General features: G+C 43.2%; 1 protein-coding gene across 7 annotated transcripts in view; it reads left to right on the forward strand.

Annotated features, from left to right (window-relative positions):
• The window catches only part of RALGPS2 (Ral GEF with PH domain and SH3 binding motif 2), a 232,884-nt gene that overhangs the window by 66,044 nt on the left and 140,532 nt on the right, over positions 1 to 26,308 (forward strand). For 6 of the 7 annotated variants that reach the window (XM_006267261.4, XM_019500255.2, XM_019500254.2 and 3 more), the window contains one exon: positions 22,757 to 22,840. In XM_006267261.4, coding sequence (XP_006267323.1) covers positions 22,757 to 22,840 — 84 coding nt within the window. Of the gene's footprint in view, positions 1 to 15,469; positions 15,772 to 22,756; positions 22,841 to 26,308 lie in introns of those variants that run through there. The other variant, XM_059728347.1, reaches the window with a different exon arrangement.

Raw genomic sequence — 26,308 nt, forward strand, 5'->3', positions numbered from 1 at the left:
GAGAAGAGGCTTCCCTAGTATTCCTCACCTGTTTTAGCTTACTTGCTTTTTTCCCTGATACCCATTGCTGATACTAGATCAATTAGGGTTCGGCTTCAGTAATTGTATAATCATTCCTTATTGATCTGTTGATCTTATTGTCTTTTCTCCTACCTGATTGGAGAATGTACCAATGTTTGAGAATGAGGGTGCAGATGCACATGACAATTGGAATGATCCAAATGTCACCGATTAGGAATGGTTTCACAGTTGTATGTGAAGTACTGTGGTTCTGACACCAGTGGGTGTGAGTAAGCACTCTGCCCAGAATGCCTTGCAGTTAGACATATGGAGGGTGTGGGGAAGGAGTGCTTGAATCCTTGCTTTGGGTTTCCCAGGGCGTAGGTGGCTGTGGCCGTCAGCTTTCTGCTTTCCCTTTTCTCCAAAAAATGAGTTCAGTAAAGTTTAGTGGTCTTCTATTGACTGAAGTCTGTGGTGTGCTTGTCTGACTTGAGGTAATGGGTGCAGGGTAGTTCTTGGCCCCCTTCCCAGAGGCTTGAGGGGACATGGTGAGGTTGCACAGCTAAGGAGTGAGGACACAACTGGTTGTTAAAAAGATAGCTTTTATTGAACAAGCAGTGCCTACAGTCAAGGACCTATGGTCTGACCCCAGCAAATGGCAGTCCTTCTGTTCTTGTGAAAGGTCAGGGTATGCACATGTTGTTATACTTAAATTGATTTAAATGCAGTTTAAACAGGAGATGGATGCAGCCCCTTCATACCACTCATCACCACTGTTGCTGTTCTCTGTACCATCTCTAGTTCTTTTGCATCCTTCTTGAGGTGTGGGGACCAAAACTGGGCACAGTGTTTAACGTGTGGATTCATCATGGATTTATAAAGAGACTTCTAGCTCTTGATCCAAGAAGTAACTTGTAATACTTTTTCTGAGCTCCCAAGATTCTTTATCCAGACAATAAGGAGACATAATTAATTCTTCCTTAGCTTGCCTTATTATGGTATTATGTTTGATTTGTCAGAGTTTGCACTCCTTTTTTTTTTTTAATTATTTCCCTCAGGATTTGACTTCCAACTTTTGAAAAAAGCCTTTTTTCTGTTTGTCTCTGCAGTTTTGTCATTAAGCAATGTTGGCTTTCTTTTTATCTGCTTTTCCTCTTATTTATATTTATTTACAGTAAAAGCCGCATTAATCCAGCACCTTACAAACTGGCATGCTGTATTAACCAACATGCTGGCTTGTAATGTAAAAGCGAAACCGAAAGTCCCTACCATTGCACTTCCTGTTTGACCAAGCCCCACGGCCTGGGGCAAAACAGCCTGTGCTGCTGAGCCCCTCCCCCTGTCTCTTGGCACACTGATGCAGTGGGGCAGTGACATGGTGGGAGAGGCGGTGGCCTGAACAGGCCTCTCAGGTAACCGGCATATTTGGTTATCCAGCACCCCCCATCCCCCATGGGTGCCGGATAACAAAGCTTTTGCTGTACTTTATTTACTTGTGGTATGCATTTTCTCTGTGCCTGCATTATGGTTTTCTTAAGTTCCCACACTGCTTGCAAGTTCTTCACCTCCGGGGGGGGGGGTATCTTTTAACTTTCGTCTAACTAGATGCCTCATTTTGGCATAGTCTCCCTTTTTAAGTTTAAAGGCTACTGTGGTAGACTTTTTTCCTGTCTGCGCTCCTACGTTGATTTCAAACCCAACTGCATTGGTCACTATAGCAGAGCAGCACAATGACGCTTACCCTTTGCACCAAATTCTGTGAAGTACTTATGTCTAGATCAAGAATGGGATTTCCTTGTGCAGGTTCCAGGACTAATTGCTCCAAAAAGTAGTCTTTCATAATGTCAAGAAATTTGGTCTCTGGATCCTGGCCTGAGGTTAGATTGACCATATGTATTTGTGGATAGCTGAAGCTGCCCATTACTACTGTTTTTTGCTTTTGTAATCTCTTTCAACTCCACCTAGAATTGCTAACTCATTGGTGCTATCCTAGTCCAGGGGGGGTCAATAGTATATCCCCAGATGTACTTTTTTTTTTTTTTTTCTATTCAAGCATCAAACCTCTACTCGGTGATTCTGTAGTACTGATTTGATTCAATTCGGTCTTTAAGGCAGAGTGCCACTTTGACACCAGTGTGACTTATTCTGTCGTTCTTATATAATTTGTTTCCTGGTATTACAGTATCCCACTGAATTCTCCCCCTCCCCCCCTCATTCCACCATGTTCCTGTGATACCTATTATGTTAATATTGTTATTTACTGCTAAGCATTCAAGTTTCCCCGTCTTGAATCATAGACTTGTAGTATTAGTATAAAACCACCTATGCTTTATATTGTGGCTGCTTGAGTATGGCTGCTTGCATTGAATCAGTAGATCTGTTTGTTTGTGTTGACTTTCTCTGTTTCACCTGAGTATTCCCACCCTGTTTCTTACCCCATTGCTTATGGCTTCACCCCTTTAGGGCATGTCAGTCTGAACTGTTTGTTGTTCCGCAGCTGTTGGCTTTCCCACAGTTATTTGATTAAAAGCTTCTCTATCAGCTTTTTAATGTTACATGCCACATTTGGTACCACTGTGCTTCAGGTGGAAACCATCCCTCTTGTACAGATTCCTGTTCCAAAAAGTCCTTCAGTTCCTAATAAACTTAAACACCTCCTTTCTACACCTTGTATGATGGCAGGGATTGTATACTACTTTGCTATACAAGAGGTATTTTTAAGTCAGAAGTTCTGAGACACCTTAAGTAGATTACTGTATTTATTTGAATTAAAGACAAGGTCCCCCCTCCCCCATTTTAACATTGGATTTGAGTATGGGGGCAGGGGAGGAAGTAGGGGGCTGCTGTGGCTCTGACTTTGGCCCTGAACCAGGGCTGGAGTCAGAGCTGGAGCTGGAGCCACAACCACTGCCCACCGCCAAGGCCTGCTGTCCTTCTGCTGCTTGTGCCCCAACTCCAGCCCCAACCTGACCACGCACCAGCTGTTCTGGCTTTGCCTGCTGTGTGGTTTGGCTGGTCCTTCATGCCCTGGGCTGGAGCCAGGGGGTAAATCGTGGTAGAGGCAGTGGCAGCAAGGGAGCCAGGTGGGGCAGGTGCCAGGGGGCACAGGCATGGGGGGGGCAGGCGCTGGAGGGAGGCAGGTTCTGGGGCACATGGGTACTAGGAGGGGAGGGAGAAGGCAGATACGGAAGGGGAAGGTATTAGGACCCTTGACTCCTCTGCCACTGCTTGCCATGCTGCAGCTGTGAGGGTGGATGAATTTAAGACAACCCTCCAATAATTAGACTATGTACATGGAAAATTTTAATATAATTTAAAAATTATAACTTTTCTCTGTATAGAATCTAATTATTTGGGAGTAGTCTTAAATTCAGAGTCATTTTAGGTTTGAGTAAGTAAAGTAGTATTCGTCAACTAACTGGAAGAGAGGATGGAGTGTACCATGGGGGTTATAGTGAACAATAAGCTGAATATGAGCCAACAGTGTGCCTTTTGTTGCCAAGAAGGCTAGTGTCATGCAGGGCTGCATTCGTAGGAGCGTTGCCAGAGGATCGAGGGAAGTGATTCTTCCCTCTATTTGGCGCTAGTGAGGCCACATCTGGAGTAGTGTGCTCAGTTTTGGGGCCCCCACAACAGAAAGGATGTGGATAAAATGGAGACCAGTGGAGGGCAACAAGAATGGTTAGGGGTTGGGGCACATGACTTAGGAGGAGAGGCAGAAGAACTGGGCTTATTTAGTCTGCAGAAGAGAAGACTGAGGTGGGATTAACAGCCTTCAGTTACCTGAAGGGTGGTTGCAAAGAGGATGGAGCTAGGCTGTTTTCAGTGGCGACAGATGACAGAACAAGGAGCAATGGTTTCAAGTTGCATCATGGGAAGTTTAGAATAGGTATTAGGAAAAACTTTCTGACTAGGAGGGTAGTAAAGCACTGGAACCATCTACCCAGAGCAGTCATGGAATCTCCATCCTTAGAGATTTTTAAGACCCAGCTAGGCAAAGCCTTGGCTGGGATGGTCCTGCCTTGAACAGGTTGTTGGACTAAGTGACCTCCCTTCCAACCATAATTTTCTATGACTTACTCATAACATATGTACTCTTTCCCTTAAAATCAGCTCTCCAAAATTGGGGTAGATATTTTAAGCAGGGAAGCTGATTTTACTTTGCTGGAATAGAAGCATGGAGATGCTGTACTCTAAAGCAGTGGTTCTCAACTGAGGGTCTGCAAATAGGTTTCAGGGCATCTTCTGCTCGGGGGTAGAGTCGTGGCCTGAGAGGAGCAGTGATAGCTGGGCCATAGTGGCGGGGTAGATCTGTGGCCCAGCATGAGAGCAGCTGGTATTGAGAGGAGGTGAGAGCAGCTTGGCACCCCCTGATTTATTACTCCTTGTGCTGCTGGTGGTGCAGCTGGTGTGGGGGTCTCGGTGGTCGCAGTGAATCTCGCTGCCCTGCTTGACCCTTCTACACTGGGTCCTGCCCACTGGTCTGTGGAGGTGGCTCCTGTCTGTGCCAGTTCAGCCATACTGCAGCCCTGTGCCTGAGCGCACAAATCTGGGGGGGGGGAGTACATGCCCCCTGATGGATTGCCTATGCCCCCCATGCTTTGCCTGTGGGGGCCCCCCTCCCCCATATACTGGATATGCAAGAAAACAGTTGTTGTGGCACAGGTGGGCCATGGAGTTTTTATAGTATGTTAGGGGAGAACCTCAGGAGGAAAAAGGTTGAGAACCCCTGCTCTAATGGCTGCCTAAGTATCTCCCACTTTTCTCTGGTTCAGCAAGAAGAAAGGGTTGTATTCAGTGTTGCCCAGAGCCAGCTTAGTGCTTATGAGAAGGTTAAGTGAGCTGTTGCATGCAGTCTGCAGTATCTTGTTTCTACACCACAAGCCTGATGACTTTATAAAGAACTATTTACAGTAAAGAAAACTTGATACTGTCCTTGCAAGGGTCTGGGACCTAACCTAGTCTTGTTGCTATCCTGGTGCACCAGGAAGTTCCTGCTGCCTCACTCAGACTGTCCTGGGATGCTACCCTTTCTAGATGCTCTGTTTCCAGGAGGACTACTTTGTAGTCTACAAACTAGTCAAGGGGGACCAGCAGGTATTGGGAGAGTCACTGTTCCCCCGAGCACTCCTGGGAATTACAAGAAACAACGGACACAAGCTAGCGGAGGGTAGTTTCAGGCTAGACATTAGGAGGCGCTATTTTACTGTCAGGGCGGCTAGGACCTGGAACCAACTTCCAAAAGAAGTGGTGCTGGCTCCTACCCTGGGTGGTCTTCAGAAAAAGGCTGGACAAACATCTGGCCAGGGTCGTTTGACCCCAGTACTCTTTCCTGCCACAGCAGGGGGTTGGACTACAAGATCTCCTCAGGTCCCTTCCAACCCTACCAACTATGAAACTTATTCTGTCACACAGTTGGCTATGACTTAAATAAAATACACAACTTGTTTCTGGAAGACAGAACGTAGAAAAAATAATTTTTCCTGAGGGCATGTGGTATGTGAGAGAGAATGTATGGCTGTTTCCTAATGAACAGGGATCCTGGTTTTCTCTGACAACAAAAAATCATTAATTCTCTGATTTTTATTTTTTTTTAACCCCCCCAAATCCATTATTAAAATTAAAAGCCCCCTGAAGCCCCCCCGCCCTACTTGTGCCTCTTGCTTCCACCCACAGCCCCTGCCCCCCCAGCCCTGCTGGAGGGGCCCCCAGCTGCCAGGGCTATGGGGCTAGAGCCTGTAGCTCTCTGCCTGCAACAGCAGCAGCATGGAGCCGGCTCCCCAACTGCTCCTGCCTGTTTGTGTGGGGGTGGGGCCAGCTTCTGGCCCCCCCAGCCCTGCTGGTGCCCTCCAGCCCCCTACAAACCCCACTTACCTCAGGCTCTAGGAGTGAAGCTGAGCTGAGCAGAGCCCTGGCAAACTGAGAGTCTCAGGCCCCTGCCTTCCCACTCCCCCTTCCCTCCTGGCAGGGCTGGGGGTTTCCTGCCCTGTTTGCAAACACCTGTTGCAAACTGGAGCTCAACCAGCCTGCAGAGCTGTTTGCAAAAGCAGGGAATCAGCAGGTTTCTCTGCTAAAAGGAGAAATCCGGGTTTTCTCTGGTTTTTTTCCGTGGGAAACACAAAACCAGGATCCCTGCTAATGAACAACTTTCCTTTCATTTAAAGATGAGGTGGATTTGATTTAAATTAAACCGATTTTAAACCATGATTTAAATCAGTGGTCAGGAAGCCTCAATTTGATCATTGTGTTCTCCAAAACTTCATTCTTGTTGTTTGATGTAATTCTAATGCATATTATTCACAACTCAGAGAGATCTAGGTTTCATTTTTAGAAGTCACACACTATACATTTTAAAGCAATGATTTTATTTTGATATTTTTTTCAGATTAGTTTTGCAGCTACATCAGAAAACTGAATTATGATTTGGTTATTTTATTTACCAAAGCTAATTGAAGCATGCTTGTGAAGTCATTGGGAGGTGAACTACCTCCAATTCATTAGAATAATCACGGCTATTTGGGGGATGCTTTTACCATGCTGTATTAGGAGGACATCAAATGAGCATTGCGGACATAAATATTATTAGCTTGGGGCTTTCTTCACTTTCTTCTAGATTTCTTTTAATCTTTGCTTTCTCTTTCTCTCTTATGGCCTGGAAAGCCTGCTGCCATGATAGGTTTTCCTTTCTACTACCATACCATTCCCTCACTAGATCTCAAATACAGTAAAAGCTGTGTTAACTGGCTGGCACTTTTTTAGCCGAAAAGCTCGAACTGGCATCCGAGCGACGTGGCAAAAGCGAAACCGGAAATACCACTTCCAGGGGACTTCCCGTTTTGCTGCAATGAGCTAAGTTTTTTTGCCACTTTTTCAACACACGGCCCAGGGCAAAGCAGCCTGTGTGGGAAAAGCAGCCTGCGCGGGGGAGCCCCCCCCCCCCTGTCACCCCCATGGGATGCCAGATAACAGATCTTTTACTGTAAATGGATAGGCTATATTCAGAAATATATCCCTCATAACTTCTGGAATCTTTTGCTCAAAATGTTTCTTTTGTTTCTGCTGTCCCTCTCTCCTTGGATTTATCTCCAGACTCTTCCTTCTTGCCCATATTTACTTCACCCTCAACAATCCTCTATTCATTTAACTTCTTGAAACTTTGCATTTTAGAGAGAGGTAAGGGCTTGACTCAGTACACAAACTTGCAGAGAGATAGGGTTGATGGGTAGGTAATCGAGTCTGTTGTCTCTCATCTCCATATACTGCTGTTAACAAGGATGTTATCTCTGGAGAGACAAACCCAGTTTGAGAACTGAAACTAAGCATCATGGAGATGCTTAATGGGATCTTCTAGACTAAGGACTGAGTCCCATTGGGTAGAGTGGTTTTCTTAATCTTTACTAATCTATAGAGGAGCCCTTGGGAACCCCCCAGGATTGGGCATCTAATAGTCCATGGCCAGTTGTGATCTATTTATAGAACTTTTCTAAAAAGGTTACATGAATATATTGTCTAAAATAGTATATAAATAGAAGTTATAATCTCTATTCTATGATGATCTCTTTGAGCTCTAACGTATCTTAAATTAAAGCTATCTTTATATAAGTTTTTTAAAGCATCTTAAAAATTAATATGATTTAAATCTAAAAAATGATTAAAATTTTTTTAAAAACCGGGGGGGTTTTTTGGTTTTTTTTAACTTGGAAAAAATATATTGATTTTTATTCACCCTGATTAAAGAGCTAATGGGGAGGCAGAGTAATGTAAGAAAATATATTTGCTGCATAAAATTCCATCTGTATGAAAGCGACCAAGCTGGATTTTCATTGTTAGGAAAATTAACAAGACATAGAATATGACACAGGGTCCATATTTTTTCTCGTGAATGAAACATGTTTGATTACCTTTTTCTACCTTCTTTAATGCCTATAACTCTCTCAGGATTTCCAGAGCAGAGCAAGAAACTAGTCACAGGCTTATTTGATTATACTGCATCCAATTGTTATTATACACTTCAGCTAAGAGCTAGGTGACACATCTGCAAAAAGTATTAACCTGCTGTTTGTTGGAAACTTGGGGGATTTTTCACTTCAGTTATTTAATATATTCATAATCTCCAAAGATAAATACTGTTAGAGATCTCCCACCTTATCAGTTTGATTTTTCTGTGTCTTTAACTCCTTTTTTTGTGTTTGACTAAGCTAGGCAACAGTTTTGAACTGTTTGGACAGTACTGTGCAGGTGTGACCATTGGTTGCAACTTACTGTACAGTTTTAGTATCATTTCCATTCTATAACCCCAATATAACTTTCTAAAGAGCTTCATTTTTGAGGCTGAAATTTTTATTTGTGTTTTGGCTTTGCCAAAGGTGAATTTCTTATCCTTCTCTACCTTTATGCTTCATTTACCCTCAACTGAACTGTTGCTGAAAATGGAGAAAGGTAGTTCACTGTCATAATCTGAAGTCATTGTTGAAAACAGTTAAATTGATAGAATCTGTTGCTTTTTTAAAGGGCCAGGAGTCTTTGCTAGCATACAGCAGGTAAATCTTTTCCCAGTATCTTTTAATAAGACTTGGATGTATTTTTCTAAAATGATGCATTTAGCATTTATGGTATTTGTTACCAGTTCAGGAGGACCCACAACTTTAAAACCATCTGTTTCAGGGGCTTAACTGCTTAAACTAAAATGGGCTATAGATTCTTTAGACAACTTGGTTTACACACATCTGAATCAGCTTCTCTGTGTTGTTGTAGAATTCCTACATTATTAACATGGCTCCGCAAAAGTCTCAATGACACATAGTCATTGTCTTAAAATATTTAATGTCTTGATGGCTGTTAGAATGAACACTTAGTGCTGTTTGACTTGAAATTAAGCTTGCAGAATGAATATGATTACACACACACACACACACACACACACACACACACACACACACACACACACACACACACACACACACACACAATTAAGTATATATTTAAACTTCATATTAAATATGAAGTTTAGATATAAATTCAGGGCATGTGGTCAGTCGAAATCCTTCAAAATCAGATATTGGTTAGACTACACTAAATTGGTGTAGTACTTCAAAGTATTTATCGATATTAATCATGTGAGAAACATCATGTCAGAGGACAATAGCATTGAGTACTATGTAGTCCTTCAATTAGTATCATGAAATTGAAACTTAGTCAAGAGAGGAGGGGAAAAAAAGTATGTTTTGGTAGCAAAGGGATTCTAGATACACTTGCGGGTCTATCTGAAAAAAGACATACAAGAATCATAATGTGCATATGGGAGTGTAGGTCTTAGACTCCGTTCCAAGACCAAAGAAATGCTGAAGAATGGTTAAGCTGAGAAATGTTTGTGCGACTTTTATCTAGATTGAGATATTCTTTTATGATGGCTGAAGTAAAGTTTGATTGGTGTTTTTGGAATCTGGAAAATTGTATCTGTCTGAATGTGAACAAGGGTACTGACCATTATTGCCACTCTCTCAGCATCTATGACTCCTGCTTGTTTATCAAAGTGTGCTATTGCTGTCACTGTTATGATATTTCCACTTTCCATTCAAGAAAGGGGGAGGTCTCAGCAGAACTTCGCTAACAGGCACAGACAGCAGTCTCCATCTACTCTTTTACCAAATGAAAGAACAAAATCTCTTCTTTCTGATTTAAAATTAAAAAAAAAAAAGTTACCTTGAGGCTAGGAGTGCACAGATAAAGTTGTTTGTGTTTTTTGTTTTGTTTTGTTTTGTTTGTTTTGAGCCAATATCGGCAGCTGATTACTGACCAGCCATATCAGCTGATACCGATCTGATTGCCAACATGCAGCCCAACAGCTTGGAGAGCGGGGGGGGGGGCAGATCAAGGCCCCCATGGCAAGGCATGGAATGGGACTGGGGCAGGGGCAGGCTCTGTACAGCCAAGGCTGGCCACGGGGCGGAGCTGCTGGCACCTTGTCCTGGGGGTGGGTAATGGGGAGCAGCTCCCACTGCTGCGCACACCCATGAAGTGGGGGTATGGGCCACCTGGATCTGTGTGCAGGGTTGAGGGTAGGCTGCTGCTGTGGGCTCAAGGCCAGGGGCAGGCTGCGCCAGCCTCTTCCTGGTGGGAGGGCTGGACCGGGGCTGTGCTCAGGATGGGACAGTGGTGGCAGCACTGGGAAGGGAGGCTATAGGGTAGGCTACAACCACCCCAAAATTCTCCATAGCCCACCCCCCCCAGTGCCACTGCCACCCAGCCTAAGTACAGCCCTGGCCCAGCTCCCACCCCCCATGCTGGGAAGAGGGTGGCACAGCCCTGGCCCCAAGCATGCAGCAGGCAGCCCACCCTTGTTCCATGCACAAATTTGGGGGCACACCCTGCCATGCCTCCCCCAGGGGTGCGCACAGCAGTTGGGGCTGTTCTACCTCTCCATTCCCCCCCCCCCCCACAAGCTTCCTGGGGCTCTGTCACGCACCCTGCCCCACCCTGTTTGGGCAACACATGCCCCAGCTCCCTCCTTTCCTCACCATGTGCTGCCTCGATCTGCCCCCCTCCACACCCCTTCCCCCCCCTCACTGACTTGCTGGTCAGACACCGAGCTGCCGGGCTGTACCCCTGGCTGTGCACAATGAAGACTGCATGCAAGTACACAACATTTATCAGCGACATTATTGGCCACTTCAGCCAAAAAAGCTGATCGCTTATAATGTTAATTTTCCTTTTATTGATGCCGATACAATATGGAGAGATGTATTGGTACACCTCTACTTTCAGTCTTTGGCTCAGACTAAAATCTCTGATGCCTATGTAACCCCTGATATTAGACCTTTGATGTGGAAGAATTTACCTCCAGATTTGACTCAAGTATGGAGTTCATGATATTACTCCATGGGTTTCCATTCTGCTGATTAGTGTTTTTGTCTCCCTACAAGCGCTTCTTCATATATCAAATATGCCTTTGGCTTCCTTCACAAGAGCCCCAGATTCATGGTGGCAGGTCATCAGATCATTAGACTTTGCCCAAATCCCTGTTGTTCACTTCCTCAGAAACTTACTGAGCTCATAAGAGGATCATAGTCTGCATCCTTGAGGCTACATCTGTATTGCTCAATTATGGCACATCAGTCACTGTCATACTGCACTGCTTCTGCCACGTGCACACTACTTCCTGAAGCAGGGGTAATATACTCCAGGTTGCCCTAAGGAGACTGTGCGGGCCGGGAACAATCCGGGCCCTTTTTCGCGCCGCGCGGGCTGTGGCCAGCAGCCCGGGCACGCTGGGTTGGAGAAAACAGGCGACACGCTAGAATTAGGCACGGACGCGTAATGGTTGATTCAAGATTGTTTACTTACACCAAAGATGGTTGCGGTGTAGGCTGGACAGTTTCCCAGGCACAGCTCCGCTTAAATCCTCATTTGAGGACTTGGACAATATTCAGATCTCTCCCATAGAGTTGTCGAGGCTCCGTGGCTCCTTTTGCGCGCAGGGAAGAGGGATACGTTGAGGATTGCGCTCGGCGACGGGGAGAGGCTAGAGGCTGATCAAACCCCTGTTTCCTGCTTGAAATGCGCTGGGTCCAATAGGCTCCGCAGCGCTTAGAGATCTTCACACAGTGTGAAGTCTCCTCCTCCTGGTGTTCGTGGAGTCCTCCAACTTGGGCGGAAACCACTTAAGCTTTTTATATGGCTAGCAAGCCAATCACTAGCCGCCATGTGTGAATAATTTAACGCAAGCCAATAATGGGGCTTGAATTATAATACAAATGGCGGGAACTCTTTGCAAAGTGCATTTCTGTGCTGCAAAGAAGAAATGCATACTGCAAAGAAAGATACAAATTGGCGGGAAAATAATTCAGTGGTGCCAAAGCACGCACACAACAAAAATCACACCCTTGGGTTGTGACAGAGACTATATTGGTTCATTTGCAATACTGCACTAAGACTTACAATACTTTTAGTTCAGAAGGTAGCCAGTGGAGAGTGATCACAGTGTCAGTATATCATTAAAATGATCAAACTATGTGCTATATTCTTTCTTTACAATAAGGTCAAGATTGTCCACATAACTATGGACAAAACTGCAGGGATACTTTATGGAAACATGACCTCAGAGTAATTTGTCCTTAAACAACAACAAAAAACCATTACAAAACAACTTGACCATGAAACGTCAGCACAAAAAACCATCCAGAGACTGGATTGTATTAATCACGGTCTCAATAGGGATTATGGATTCTTATCCCATTAACCATTTTATCCTATAACTACTTATTCTGGCATCCCTCCAGGTGTTAACTGCCTTGTCCATCATAATTGATCTAATCAACCCATTTATTCTCATTTGGAAAATCCCCCTTCCCCCTCCCTCCTTTTCCCTTCTATATAAAATCTTTCTGCCAATCCATTCCTAGCATCTGCGGAAAAACATTGTTGCCTAGGAAAGATCACATTTCTCTGAACCAGTTGGTCTCTAAATGAGACAGACATCACACCTGAGGTGCTTCTGATTTGTCCTAGGTTTTCACTTGAATCAAAACAGGTGCAGCAGAGCCCTTTCAACCTGCATTGCTGCTCCTCTGCCAGTATGTGGCCAGGGAGAGCAAACAGCCTAACAAGATTGTCCCTGAAATGAACTGCAATTAAATGAGCCACAGTTAATTTACAGACCTACACAGTGATGTCCCTGGGAAACTGTTAACACATTTTAACTGGCATACTTTGTAGGTACTTAAAGCAGGACAATGAGTGTGAGTATCTGGAAGATCTAGGCACAAAATGCTTTCTCCCAGAGAAATGTAATCTCTTTATAGTTTACTCTGCCCTACTTTCTGCCTGACTTTCAGACTACCATCACTAACCACCTCTATAAATAAATGGGGAGCTAATTTTACTGTTTCTAGGCCAGGAGCCTATCTTCCTGTGGACTGGGTACACTTGACAACTGTCAAGTGAAAGAATTGGCTCTTCATCTACAGGGGTTGGAGAATACATTAGGAAACTTAACACAAGAGACAGCATTCCCAGAATCAAGAAGTCAGTAAAGGACCTACTTACCCAGACTTTTCTCAGGCATGATTTTTTTTTCAGCTGAAAAACATGAAATATAAAAGCTTCTTTGCAGAGAAAGTCGGAATCATATCTATAAGGGTGCGTTCCTTATGTCATGGTTTCCAGGGTTAATGTATGCAGACTTCTATGACTCCACTTTGATTCCATTCTTTTTAAAGAAAATTGAGCCGGAAGAGTCTCTGGACTGTAGTTTGGTCGTGATATGCTAAATATAGGGAAAGCTTTCATATGTCCCCCCCCAATAACACTACCACTGTCTCTGGATATGGTCTCATAAGACAATAGGAAGATTGTATCCAAAACCAGCATACTTGTGTTTTAATGCCTGGATGCTGTTTATGCAAATGATTTGGAAAAGCCATTCTTTATTTCCAGTCACGCAGAAGTTCTTTATATAAAGTTGAAAAGATTTGACAGGATCTACTTACGTAGCTAAGCAAAAGAAATTGCTTTTGGATACCTTACTGGAACCTGTTTCCCAGTGATTATTAAATCATCATAGCCTTGATTATCTGCTTACAGGGGTTGGATATTTGTATTACTTCACTCAGAATTTGCTTGGCAGCCGTAATACAACATCACCCATTGTAGAATACACAATATATGCACACTTTTTTTCTTGTCCAGCTACAAACACCCTTGAAAAGGAGGGATTTGTCTTCTAGTTCAAGAAGCATCGCCTCTTTAGATCAGCATGTCATCTTTAATGATTAAATGAATCTATCAAAAATGTATATATTTTATACATTCTTTAGTAGAAGCATCTTATTTTGATGCCTAATTTGGTATGATTTCTAGCTTGTACTTAAGCACCCACCTCCTTTTAATAAGGCTGCTACTTAAGTCACCAGAAGTGAAATATATGTAAGCAAGCATTCAAAGAACAACCTGCACTTCTTTCTCTAGAGCTGTGGTGTCTGGTAGTACCTAGGTTCTGTATTGGCAAAAGACTGAGGGTTGGTTGGTCTTTCTCTGTTTTATACCCTTAGGTGAAGTATATGAGGGCATGAAAGACTTGCATACAGCCCATTAGATCGGGGTGGGCAATTATTTGGGCTGGAGGGCCACTTAGGGAGTTTTGGTGAGCTGTTATAGGCCAGGGGATGGGGCAGCAATTGATCCTATCTGGCCTGGACCTGTCCACCCCACACCCACTGCTGGGGGTGCCTGATGGAGCGGGTGGGCACGGTCTCCATGGAGACTGACTTGGGATCCCCCTCCCCCGCCATGGGCAGGGCATACTCAGCCAGGCAGATGGGATGGGGCCACAGGCAGTGATGTCTTGGAGTGGGGTGGGAGGGTTGGGCCAGGGCCAGGATTGCAGGACAGTAACAGCACAGGGCTAGGGCCTGGGGCAGTCTCACAGTCTACTTCCCACATGTGCCTGCCCACAGAACTGGTGCCTGTTGCAGGGACATGTGAGCAAAAAAGATTGTGGTGCTGTCCAGGGCCCCAACCTCATGCTGTCACTGCCCTGCAATCCCACCTTTTGGCCTCAGTCCTGGCCACATGTCCTGCTCCCGGAAGCTGCTCCTTGCCCACCCATGGCCCCATCCCATCTGCCCAGTGGTGCGCCCTTGCCCTGCCTGTGGGGTTCCTAGGGAAATCTCCATGGAGAACTGCCTGCCTGCTTTGTCCGGCCCCCCCTGAGTGTAGATATAGGGCAGACAGGCCAGGGTGCCCAGCCAGTGGAGCCAGGTCTGGCAGTAGCAGCTGGAAGGAGCTCCTGATGTTGTGGCTTCTGGGAAGTTGAGTTTGACTGCCATGCTGTGCCACAGCAACCTGAGCTCCACTTCATGCCCAAGAGCTGCAGGACTGGCCATATGAGACACAGCCTGGGTTGAGCAGGGTTGAGAGACATGCTGCAGGCCAGCACAACTTGAATGCAAGTTACTTTACAGATGGGTACCTTTTTTTTTTTTAAAAGGTACTTTAAAGAAAATAATACAGTGCATTAATTCTCACCTTTGCACTTATACTGCATATCTATATAACCTAGAACTGCATAGGCTGGCAATCTTGTTACCCTGCACATTTTATAAGGAAGTAGAACTTTTAATCAGTTACAGTTAAAAAATAATTTTAAGGCATGTGAAATCATCATAAGCAAAGGAATTTTGCGTTAAGGCTCCGAATGTGTCCTTAATTTATCTTGTGCCTAGGTATTGCAGTATTTGTGGGATGTGAAATTAAATTTTGTGTGTTTGAAAACCAAACACAGATGCCCCAAAGCTGAATTTATGGCTAAGTAATAAACTTTTCAAAAAAAAGCTCATTACAGGAACTGTAAGAAAAGCTTCAACTATAGTGTGGTGAATGTTGCTTTTATACCAATATATAGAAAGACTGTTACTGTAATGCAAATGAATAAGTTAAGCAAATGTATTTTTGTAAGTAGTTTGCTTTTTTGGGAAGCATGAAAAAATGTTTAATTCTAAACTGAGAAAACCAGTGTTTGAAAGTAAGGAAAATTATAAGATGCTGAAAATCTACTGTTCTTCTGGAGATCTGCCTATGATTGATAACTATACTAACTTTAAGGCTTGGACTTTTTTTTTTCTTGATTTTGATCTAGTGTCAACATAATATCTAATTCTCAGTAGCTGGATACAGGTACATAACATGATTAGTCTATATAAATTTTGCTTTTGCTTTCAGTGGATCCATGGTTTAACCCTCAATGGTTAATATTTAGAAATGCTGCATAAATGGGTAACTATCAATTTACTTGCTACATTCAAACTGTGTTTACATGTATCAAAATGTATTCAGAATTTTGTGGAAGCTAAAATGGGTTGCTAATAACTTGCATTTATAAATATTTATCTTCACTTGTTTTTATATACTAACTTAGACATAGCATTGATTTTTATTTATCTTTTTTAAAGCTTCAGAAAAATGTGTTCAACTTTTGAGTCGTTAGAATTAAGGAAGAAGTTTGCTCTGATTCCTGGGGGGGAGGGGTTTGTGTTTGTTTTTTTACATGACTAGCTGAAATTGTTAAAATTTCAATACTTCAAATATGCATATAACTACTTCTCAATGAGGAATAGAAGTTAAAAGTTTTAATTGGAAATAAACATTGAGCAGAAGCATCAAATGATTTATGGGTTTTTTTATGTAATAAATTAGGTTTTTGTTTAAATGCTCTGGTTATGCCTAACTCATTATTCATATTTAATATTTTGATAGCCACCCTTTTTCTTTTTCTATAGGGTTTTTGTGTTTAAAAAAAAAAAAGAAAAAAAAAGAAAAAAGTAAATTTAAATAAACTTATGAGCTGTGTATTGCTCTTGCTAGAAAATGAGTTGAGATTCTTAGGATGAGCTGTATTCACAAAATACTTTTGAGTGCAATAATGCAATAACTTGTTCTTCATTTTATGGGTGTTTGATCATCTTTATTTTTTTAATGTCTTGATGTTCCACCAATCAAGCTAACCTTTCTTAGGACAATTTTGATGTCTGCTAGCTGCTTCTGCTCTCTCTTTCACAGACACTTTAGTTCTTTTCAGAATTATAGATCCACCCATGGAGACCAGTGTTTAGCAGCAACTAGGGATTTAGTTTTAGTTGTGCAGGAAAGGGATGGTGAGTCAGTTGAAAAATTAGACTTGGGTTCTGCTCTATGCAGCAATAACTCTGGATAAATCTTTTTTGTTCTTTCTGCCTTCTAAAAACAAGGTATATATTACATTTGGGGGCATGTTGTATGTGAGAAAAATACAGTATTTGCCAGATTACAGTTTGTGTCTTCATCCATGGTGCAAACTGATAAACTTCCCTTCTTATTTAATAAAATTACTTTTCTTGTGGGAAGTAGACTTTTTAATTCTTTCCCCCTTTCTACTTTTATTTTTTAAATCCCTTTCCTTTCTTGGTAATGGCATCCGTGAGTCACTCTTGTTCCTTTCTTTCTGTAGTCTTCCCACACAGTAATCCTGGTGATGGTTACCACTGACAGCCTCAGTGAATGACTTAAAAAAAACAACAACAAGCAAACTGTAAAGCCCACCCTTGAAGTCCTAAAAAGGCCCTGATTCTCCTTCTCAGAAGTCTTTCATAATTCATCAGAGATGATGCATAAAATTGCTACAAGGAAAAGATGAAGGCTGTTATCTGTAATTTTCAGGTGAATCTGATATCTTGGATTCCATATCACTAAGATGATTTGCTAGGATCCAACTGTGAATAATCAGTGCTGCCTCTTTTCCCATGAGTATTTTAAAATCCTAGTAACGAGTATTACTTTAATACTGTTCCTGATCATATCTCTGGAGTAAACCACATAAAACTTCGCTCCTTTATCAGGGTAAATATTTTTTCCTTAAAGCCCAAAGGTTCAATAGCAAATTTTGCTTAAGGGGAAAGCACATTCCCAGATGACTTGCTTTTCATGATCATTCATGAATATGAATGAGACCTGTAATGGTAATATTGAGGGCAGTTCAGGAACAAAAATGCTTCATAAATTGCTATAAATGCCATACGACTTCCACTCATTTCTATAGCTGTGATTTAATATTGAAACTTCCAAAGATGATACTTGTCAACAAAAATTTGTAAAAAAAAAAAAAAAAAAAAAGTTACAGGTAGCAATCTCAAAGATCCACCGTGGGAACATTGAAGCCACATGTTGGTGATATGTTAGCTAACTCTGTAAAGTATGTGTACACTGGCTGGCTCAATCATGAGTTTGCTTACCTTAGAAATGTTTGAATAATTGTGCTAGTATTAATGGGAAGCTAATCTATCTCAAATTCACAAATCTAGTGTGGCTTTAGAGATGCTTTTGAAACAAGTTTGGAATTTTATGAGTCAAATTCCCCAGCCAACCAAACATATACCAGTTTACCACATTGCTCTGTGAGTGCAAGACTTGGATGTTGATTATGTGGCACATCTGTCAGTTCATCGGAGACCCTGGACCATTCCACTGAGTGAACTGACAAATGACAATTTGTACAGTAGCATGCTTGACTGCCTGTCCATTGAGGCATTAGTAACAAAAGCCTATCTGTGATGGGCCTGATGCACATTGGATGGACAACGCATCAAGATTCAAGCTGGTTTTTTTTGCAGTCAGTTGGTGTGTAGGAAGGGTAGGGTTACCAAATTTTCAGTTGCAAGAAAGAGGACACCTGTGGGAGGGAGTGGGTATATGGTATTGGGGGGGGGGGGGGAGCAGTGATATGCCACTTACTCCCAAGCCACAGCCTCCCCCCAGCCCTGCTGCTTCCCGCCCTCACTAATGACCCACAATACCCTGCCCCCCCCCCGACCATGCTGGTGCCCCTCACTTTCAGCCCCTCTGCCCCCACCTCAGCTCTGCTGCCCACACAGCTCCCAGATGGAGATGGGAGGACCCAGAAAGAGGACATGTCTGGGAAAACCTGGACTTATGGTAACCCTAGGAAAGGGGAAGCATAGGTGTCAAAGAAAGCACTCTAAGGATAGTGTAAAAGTTGAAGCTGATTTGAGTGCAGTCTGCTATTTAACCTGGTGTGCTTGGTCATTAATAGAAAGCAGTGGAGTGCCAAGATGAGGGAAGGTTTTCAGAAGAAGGTTACCTTTTTGAATAACAGAAAGTGCATATGGTGAAGGATGAGTCAGCCACAGCAACAACAGGAAATTGGACCCCATGTTATGTGCTGCTGTGAAACTTGTGGCAAAAGGTCTTTATTATGCGTAGGTTTGTACGATCATCTATGCACTTGCTGTGCTTCACTTAAATCCCCATTAGAGGATTATCATCTGCCACTGTGAGGAACTAACAAGATGGTATACACATCATATAGATATGAAATTTAAGTGGTCTTACTTTTATGTCCTAGGCCCTCAGTTGTTTAGATCCTGGCTAGCTGACAGCTGCTGTATCAATGCATCATCTGTTGCAGGCATTTGAGGTGCTTTCAGGGAAGGCAGGAAGGTTTATTAAGACTCACCATATTTGCCTGAATTAAAGATGACCTCAGATTTTAAGATGGCTGCTCCCAAATAGATTCATAGATGTTAGGGTCGGAGGGGACCTCAATAGATCATCGAGTCTGACCCCCTGCATAGGCAGGAAAGAGTGCTGGGTCTAGATGACCCCAGCTAGATGGTTATCTAACCTCCTCTTGAAGACCCCCAGGGTAGGGGAGAGCACCACCTCCCTTGGGAGCCCGTTCCAGACCTTGGCCACTCGAACTGTGAAGAAGTTCCTCCCAATGTCCAATCTAAATCTGCTCTTTGCTAGCTTGTGGCCATTATTTCTTGTAACCCCCGGGGGTGCCTTGGTGAATAAAACCTCACTAATTCCCTTCTGTGCCCCCGTGATGAACTTACAGGCAGCCACAAGGTCGCCTCTCAACCTTCTCTTGCGGAGGCTGAAAAGGTCCAGTTTCTCTAGTCTCTCCTCGTAGGGCTTGGTCTGCAGGCCCTTAACCATATGAGTGGCCCTTCTCTGGACCCTCTCCAGGTTATCCGCATCCCTCTTGAATTGTGGTGCCCAGAATTGCACGCAGTACTCCAACTGCGGTCTGACCAGTGCCTGATAGAGGGGAAGTATCACCTCCTTGGACCTATTCGTCATGCATCTGCTGATGCACGATAAAGTGCCATTGGCTTTTCTGATGGCTTCGTCACACTGCCGACTCATGTTCATCTTGGAGTCCACTAGGACTCCAAGATCCCTTTCCACTTCCGTGCCACCCAGCAGGTCGGATATGTATAGATTCTATACATACACAATTATGCCTACCTGTCCCTCTTAGCCATTTTCTGTCCCCTGGCCATGTCCCATAGTTCCTGGTGCCTTTATACTGGGTTTCACGCCAGCTCCTGTGCTGCCCTGTGCCTCTGTGCTGGGTACTGCACTGCCAGGTGCCTCTGCCCTGGATGTCGTGCTGCCCCATGACTCTGTCCTGGGTCCAGTGCTGCCCCAAGCTTCTCAAAGTGGGTTTCTGCTGCTGCTTTTGACTAAAGGTGCTGAATTTTTACTTTAACTTTGTTCTAAGGCAAGGCTTTGTTTTCCCCATGTTGCATGGGAGGGCTCATCTTGGGAACGAATTAATATGGTATTTTACAGGTGGAGGAAGCCTTCTCAGTGTGACTCATTCTCCCCTTATTTGTCAGACATGTGTATGTGTGTATGCATGTGTGGAGGGAAAAAAAACCTAATACAAAAGCCTAAGTCTGTCTGTCTGTCATGCTTTATTTGCGCTCTGATTGGCTGACAAACAGACAGTCAGAGCACGTAGAAGCGTTCTGACAGAAGGCAGGCCACCACCATGATGGTGGGGACACATGGGATGGATTGGGGGGGGCAAGGCCAGCACAGCTGGCCTTGCCTCCCCCCCTGCCCCGCTCCCTGGAGACAGTGGTAACAAAGTGGACAGAGCTACCTATATTCTGTAGATTTGGGGGGGGGGGGGGGTGGCGCGGTGGGTTGGGCCCCAGGCCCAATGGGGAGGGGAGTGGGCCAGAGTGGGGGAAAAACCGGCCCGCTGCTGGGGAACTGGGGGAGGGGGGTTGGGGAAGTGGCGGAACAGGTGGCCTAGCCCAATGCAGCTGCAGCAGGGGCTGAGGGAGGGAAGGAGTGAGCTTTCTTTCCCCCTTGGGCTGTGGCCCAGTCTTCCCCCACCCCCCTCCCTTGCAACAGGCTCTCTACCTCTCCTCCCATCCCTGAGCTCTGCCCTTCCCCCTCCCCCTGGTCATTCTTGATGATCAGTTGGCTAGTACCTACATATGCACACAATAATGGGAAATATGAATCAGTGATTGCTGTGTTATACGTACTTATTTATATAAGGGTCCAGAGATCTTCAGAAATACAGTAGTACATTGAAACAAGTGGATATACTTTGCAGACATTACTAATTGCTGTTGTTTCATTTTTGTTCATTATTATACTTTTCTATATCTATATTTAACATATATGGTGCATGTTTGGCACTATAGGGCAGGTTTATGCTCATTATTGTAGGGTAGAATTAGAGGGAAGAATTCTTCTTAGAGGGAAGTGTATAATTGTTGTAGTATTTACCTTTAAGACGCAAAGTATTTTCCCATAAGTATTTGCTGGTAGTTGAGGAGCTAGGGGAGAAACTTTTTATTTTATATTTACGAAATATCCTTTTCAGATATTACAAATTAGAAGTAATAACTTGTTAAAATTCAAACTTAAGAATGATTAGGGACTCCACTTCTAAGACTAAAAGTGATGGCAGAAAACATTTGACAACCACACACAATTAACTGTCATGTTGCCTGAGTTGCTTGATATAATAGTCCATTGTAGTTAAAGGCCAGTTATTCAGATTTACAAGATTTGACTATCAGTTCATCTCTCACTAATACCCGTAGTAGTCTATTGTTATTGTAATTATACATTGTTGTTAACTGGTCACTGAGGATAACTAACTGGCAAGCAGAGGAGCCATTTTTGTTTCTGCCATTTGCTACCAAGTGAGGAGATTCTTGTTTTTAAAGGTTTATGTACATAGCATATGTGGCTGATAATGCATATCAACTAGATAGACTTATATATTCAGTAAAATGACTCCAACCCCCTCCACCACCCCCAAACAAAAACCCAGCAGCCATAAAAAACATTATTTTTTTTCCAATATTTTCCAGGTCAAATTTAATTCTAAGATAGGATTTTGAACCTGAAGCTATTCCACTATTTTGCCCACTTAAAAACAAAACAAGGTACTCCAAGCCATGAATTTAACCAAATGTGAAATCTAAAGTCAGGTTATTCATGACAACTTACAAATAATATTTCTCTAGTAAATGCTTAGATTTTTTTCCACTTACCTTCTATTTATATCCAGCCCAATAGACACAATTTTAACAATTGTCCCAAAGCAATCTGGAAAAAGTATAATGCCTACATATTTATCACCTCAATGCTGTGTGGGCCGGGAACGATCCGAGGCCCTTTTGCACGCCGCGGGCTGTGGCCAGCAGCCCGGACACGCCGGGTCGGGGAAGGCAGGCGGCGCGCTAGAATTAGGCACGGACGCTTAATGGTTGTTTAAGATTATTTACTTACACCGAAGATGGTTGCGGTGTAGGCTGGAACGTTTCCAGGAATACGCCGCATAAATCCTAGTTTAAGGACTCCAAAAGAACTCTGATTCACTCGCACAAAGTTTTCGAGGCTCCGTGGAACTTTTATGCGCAGGGAAGGGTACGTCGAGGGATTGTTCGGCGACAGGGAGAAGAATTGATAGGTGATCAGTCTATCAATCAGCTAGCCGCAAGTCAAATCTCCTTAGAGGCACTTAGCAGTGTGCTCAAAGTTCTCCGACTTGGGCGGAAACCACTCAAGCCTCTTATATGGCCAGCAAGCCAATCGCTAGCCGCCACATAGGAATAATTTAGAACTGACCAATAGTGGGGCCCGAATTTAAATACAAATGGCGGGAACTCCTTGCAACGTGCATTTCTGTGCTGCAACGAAGAAATGCACCCTGCAAAGAAAGCTACAAACGGCGGGAAAATAATTTAGCAGTGCCAAAGCGCTCACAAACAAAAAATCACACCCTTGGGCTGTGACAAATGCATTAATTATCATGTCATTGCTAAGGTAAAGAAAATTATTTAAGTACCTTGAATGTATGTAACCATGTCTGTGTCTTCTGTACAGTGCTGAGCATTTTATTTTCTCTCGACAAACTAAAAATTAATTCTTATTCACATTTTTTCAGGAGCTGGCAAGTTGCGGGTGGAATAAAAAAGAGAAGTACAGTTCTGCACCAAATGCAGTTGCCTTCACAAGAAGATTCAATCATGTGAGTTTTTATTATAATTTTAGCAATACAATAGGTATCTATTAACATAAAAAATATGAATAGAATGCTTAATCAATATACTACTTTAGCTGTTATTAACAGCTAACTACTTGTGTATGCAGTGCGCATGCACATGGCTAGGAATACAGCCCTAGGCAGTGGTGGAGAGTAGCTCCCCTGTTGTTTACAGGTAAGTCTATGGCAGGGGGGATGCAGATTGAGGCCCCCATGTTGAGGGAGGGAGGGAGTGGGGCTGGGCCTGTGGGCACTGCTCAGCAAGGATGGTGTATGGGGCTCAGGGCTGGGGCAGTCATGGGGGAGAGGGAGCTCCCTGCTTCTGCGCGCACTCCTGGGGAAGGGGCATGGGTGGGGCACGTGCCTCCCATTTTTGTACATGGGGCAGAGGTGAATGCAGGCTGTCCACTGCGGGCTCAGAGCTCCCCACCCTGCCCACCTGGCATTTACTACCCTAACCAGTGTTGTGATGTCAAACAGTATTAGACATGACTTGCAATGTGTAAGACAAAGGACCTGTTTGTGCCCTCACAACTGCAGGATGCTATTTATTAAGTTCTTGGTAATCGCATACTGGTACTCTTTGGCCTACACGTAGCTGCTGAGGGGTGTCTGTTCCCCTTGGCGTGGCTTGATTTATCTGACAACTCCTAATATGCTGTCACAAGTCCAATTTTAATAAGCCGAACCATGACCTGTGTTTCTTGACCAAGAACAGCACTGCCAGCGTCTCATTCATTGTAGCATGTACTGCATTCTGATATGCTAGCAAGAAGCAGGCCATCTTCTGCTGTTACTGACCCTGTTTCTTTCTTCATGGATAGCAAGGCCTTTTTGAAAGACTGCAATTAAAAAAAAAAAAAACCAAAACAAACAACCCCCCAAACAAACAAACAAAACCCCCCCAACAAAACCAAAAACATTTGGCCAGCCCATTTGTGGCCAAGTCGTATGGCACAGAAGTGATATGCCAGATGCCATTTCTCTTCATGGACCTTTTGATACTTATCTGAACTGAGTTGTAGGCCATTACCAGTTGCTACTTTTTTGGCAATCCTGTCCCTGCAAAAACACTTCGACATTTTTCTGTTGTTTGGGATGCTTTAATGGCTTTCATTCAGAAAACATATGGTCATTTGGAATGCACTTCTAGGCAACTAGATGCATCATTCCTAAAAAGGGTCCTGCAAAATCAATGTGGAGTCACTTGCAGAGAGTAGTTCCAATTTGGGCAGAGTCTGTATCTGTTGACATCCCATATTCCCTAACAAGGTGTTGTATTTGTTGGTCAGTACCTGTCCACCATACAAAGCTTCTGGCTAGTGTCTTCATTTTTACAACTAGTAGGTGGCCTATGTGTAGCACTTCTAAAACTCTTGTATGCAGTTTACTTGAGTAACACAAATCCCCAACATAATGCATCACTGATGTATATAGACAGTTCATCTTTGCCCTCATAAAAAGGTGCTAAATTATGGTTGTCCGTATACTTCCAGCCTTCCAGGATGGCTTCATACACCTGTACGACCGTGGGATTTTATTTGGTTTCTTGTCCAATCATACTACAGGTCACTAGGGTATATACCAGCTGAAATAAGTTAATAGTTTCAGTAGATTGTTTCTGCTACAGAAAGCTGAATCTTTGTGCAGTTATCAATGTCTTGGGTGCCAGATGCTCTTGAGCAGTTTTCACAATTTGGTTTGTTGGCCTTTCTGGGCTGAGCAGGTCATGCAGTACACTGTTTTTCTTTCCATCAGATTCAATAATTTGGCTACATGTTTCTGTGGGGGAATCCATTTATTTAAATTAAAAAAAAAAAAAAAAAAAAAGCTCTAGCTTCTTTGTATCTGTAGGCCAGTCTCCCAGAGTGCTGTCATAAGCTCCAGTTGTTCCAATATTAATGACCTTTTTGGGTTCCAACAGATTTCAAATACTCACAAAGCAGTTCTTTAGGTTGATTCAATGCATGCCCCTCTCATACAATCCCATCTTCATCACCAGTTGTTATATTTGTCCAGGAGCATTTGATATTCAATGACTGTAGCCACAAGTGTGGGAAGGAGTACTGCCAGGCTGGCAAGCACAGAATACATAGTAAACACAAAGTAAAGATCTACATCCATTTCCATTAACAGATTCAACAAAACGTAACTGTAGATTCTCATGTACACATTCAATGCATTCATGTCTCACAGTAACAGTGAAACTACTTTAAAGCAAAATTAGTATAGCGATAATTTGCATAGTTGTTGCTGTTTGATTTTGTTAACTTTGTTTGTTAAATAAAAGCAACTGATGAATAAGGCCATATTATTTTTCTATCAAAGTGTGCTGTACTTTTCATTTTATCTGAAGCTCAAGAAGGGCTTAATGTATAAAAACAATTCCTTATAGAGTAGACATATTTTCCCATCTGAAAGCATTTAGGTTCTGTGATCCATGCAGTACTGTGTGTCCTCAAAAACATGGAGCTGGATTATGTCAAAATGGTTATGGTCAGAGAAGACTGTTGACAATGTGGCTAGATGGTTATGTGCTGCAGTTAATCCCGAAAATAAAAGGGAATGGAAATCTACTGACCTCTGAAAGCAGTTGCCTGAAGCTTAGGAAAAAAAAATCCCATTCAGCCAATCTGATTGCATAAGACTAAATTGCTAGCAAGTGTTAGTTTTTCTTTCAGTGGAAATGATCAGTGAGAATGTATCCACTTCAGGCATTGAAAGTCAGTTTGTTTTCTTTCTTCAGGTGGCAAATTTATATATTCAAATAAGCTAATTTTATGCCACTTCTCATTCTCTGCGTATTCTTGTGTTTATATGCTGACTGATAACACAAGGTGCATGCACACAGCAAAAGAAATAGAGAAAACAGGCAAAAAAATCACATACAAGAAACTTAGTTTTCTACAGTAGCCAGTGAACTTCTACTGCAAACATGTTAGCAAAATTCCACTTGCCCAGAAAACATCACTGACAAATGGTTTATTTTCTACCTGTGCACAAATATATGATTTTATTAGAACTATAGAATCATAGGAAAGTAGGGCTAGAAGGGACCTCAGGCCAATCTAGTCCAACTCCACGCCCAAGGCAGGAACATCCATATCTAAATAATCCTTTGCAAGTGCTTATAATCCTTTTGCACAACTACAAGACACATAGCTCAAAAATACCGAGAACACCTTCATCTGCCACATGCAAAGCAGGGAGACAAGGGCAGTATCAGTATCCCACCACGGCACAAGGAGTTAATACATTTGAGAGATCCGAGGAAAAGGACCCACTACAGAAGAGCCTCTCCTCCCCTTTCCCCAAAGTCTGGACCAATTTACTGGAGTAAAATTCTTTCCTACCCCCAGATGTGATTGATCTCATCCTAAGTGGTAGGGCTAAGCCCCTAACCAGGAACCTCTGGGTTTTAGCATGAACACCACGCGACCCTGGAGGCTGCGG

The sequence above is a fragment of the Alligator mississippiensis genome, chromosome 5, assembly GCF_030867095.1.
Source record: "Alligator mississippiensis isolate rAllMis1 chromosome 5, rAllMis1, whole genome shotgun sequence".
Lineage (NCBI taxonomy): Eukaryota > Metazoa > Chordata > Crocodylia > Alligatoridae > Alligator > Alligator mississippiensis.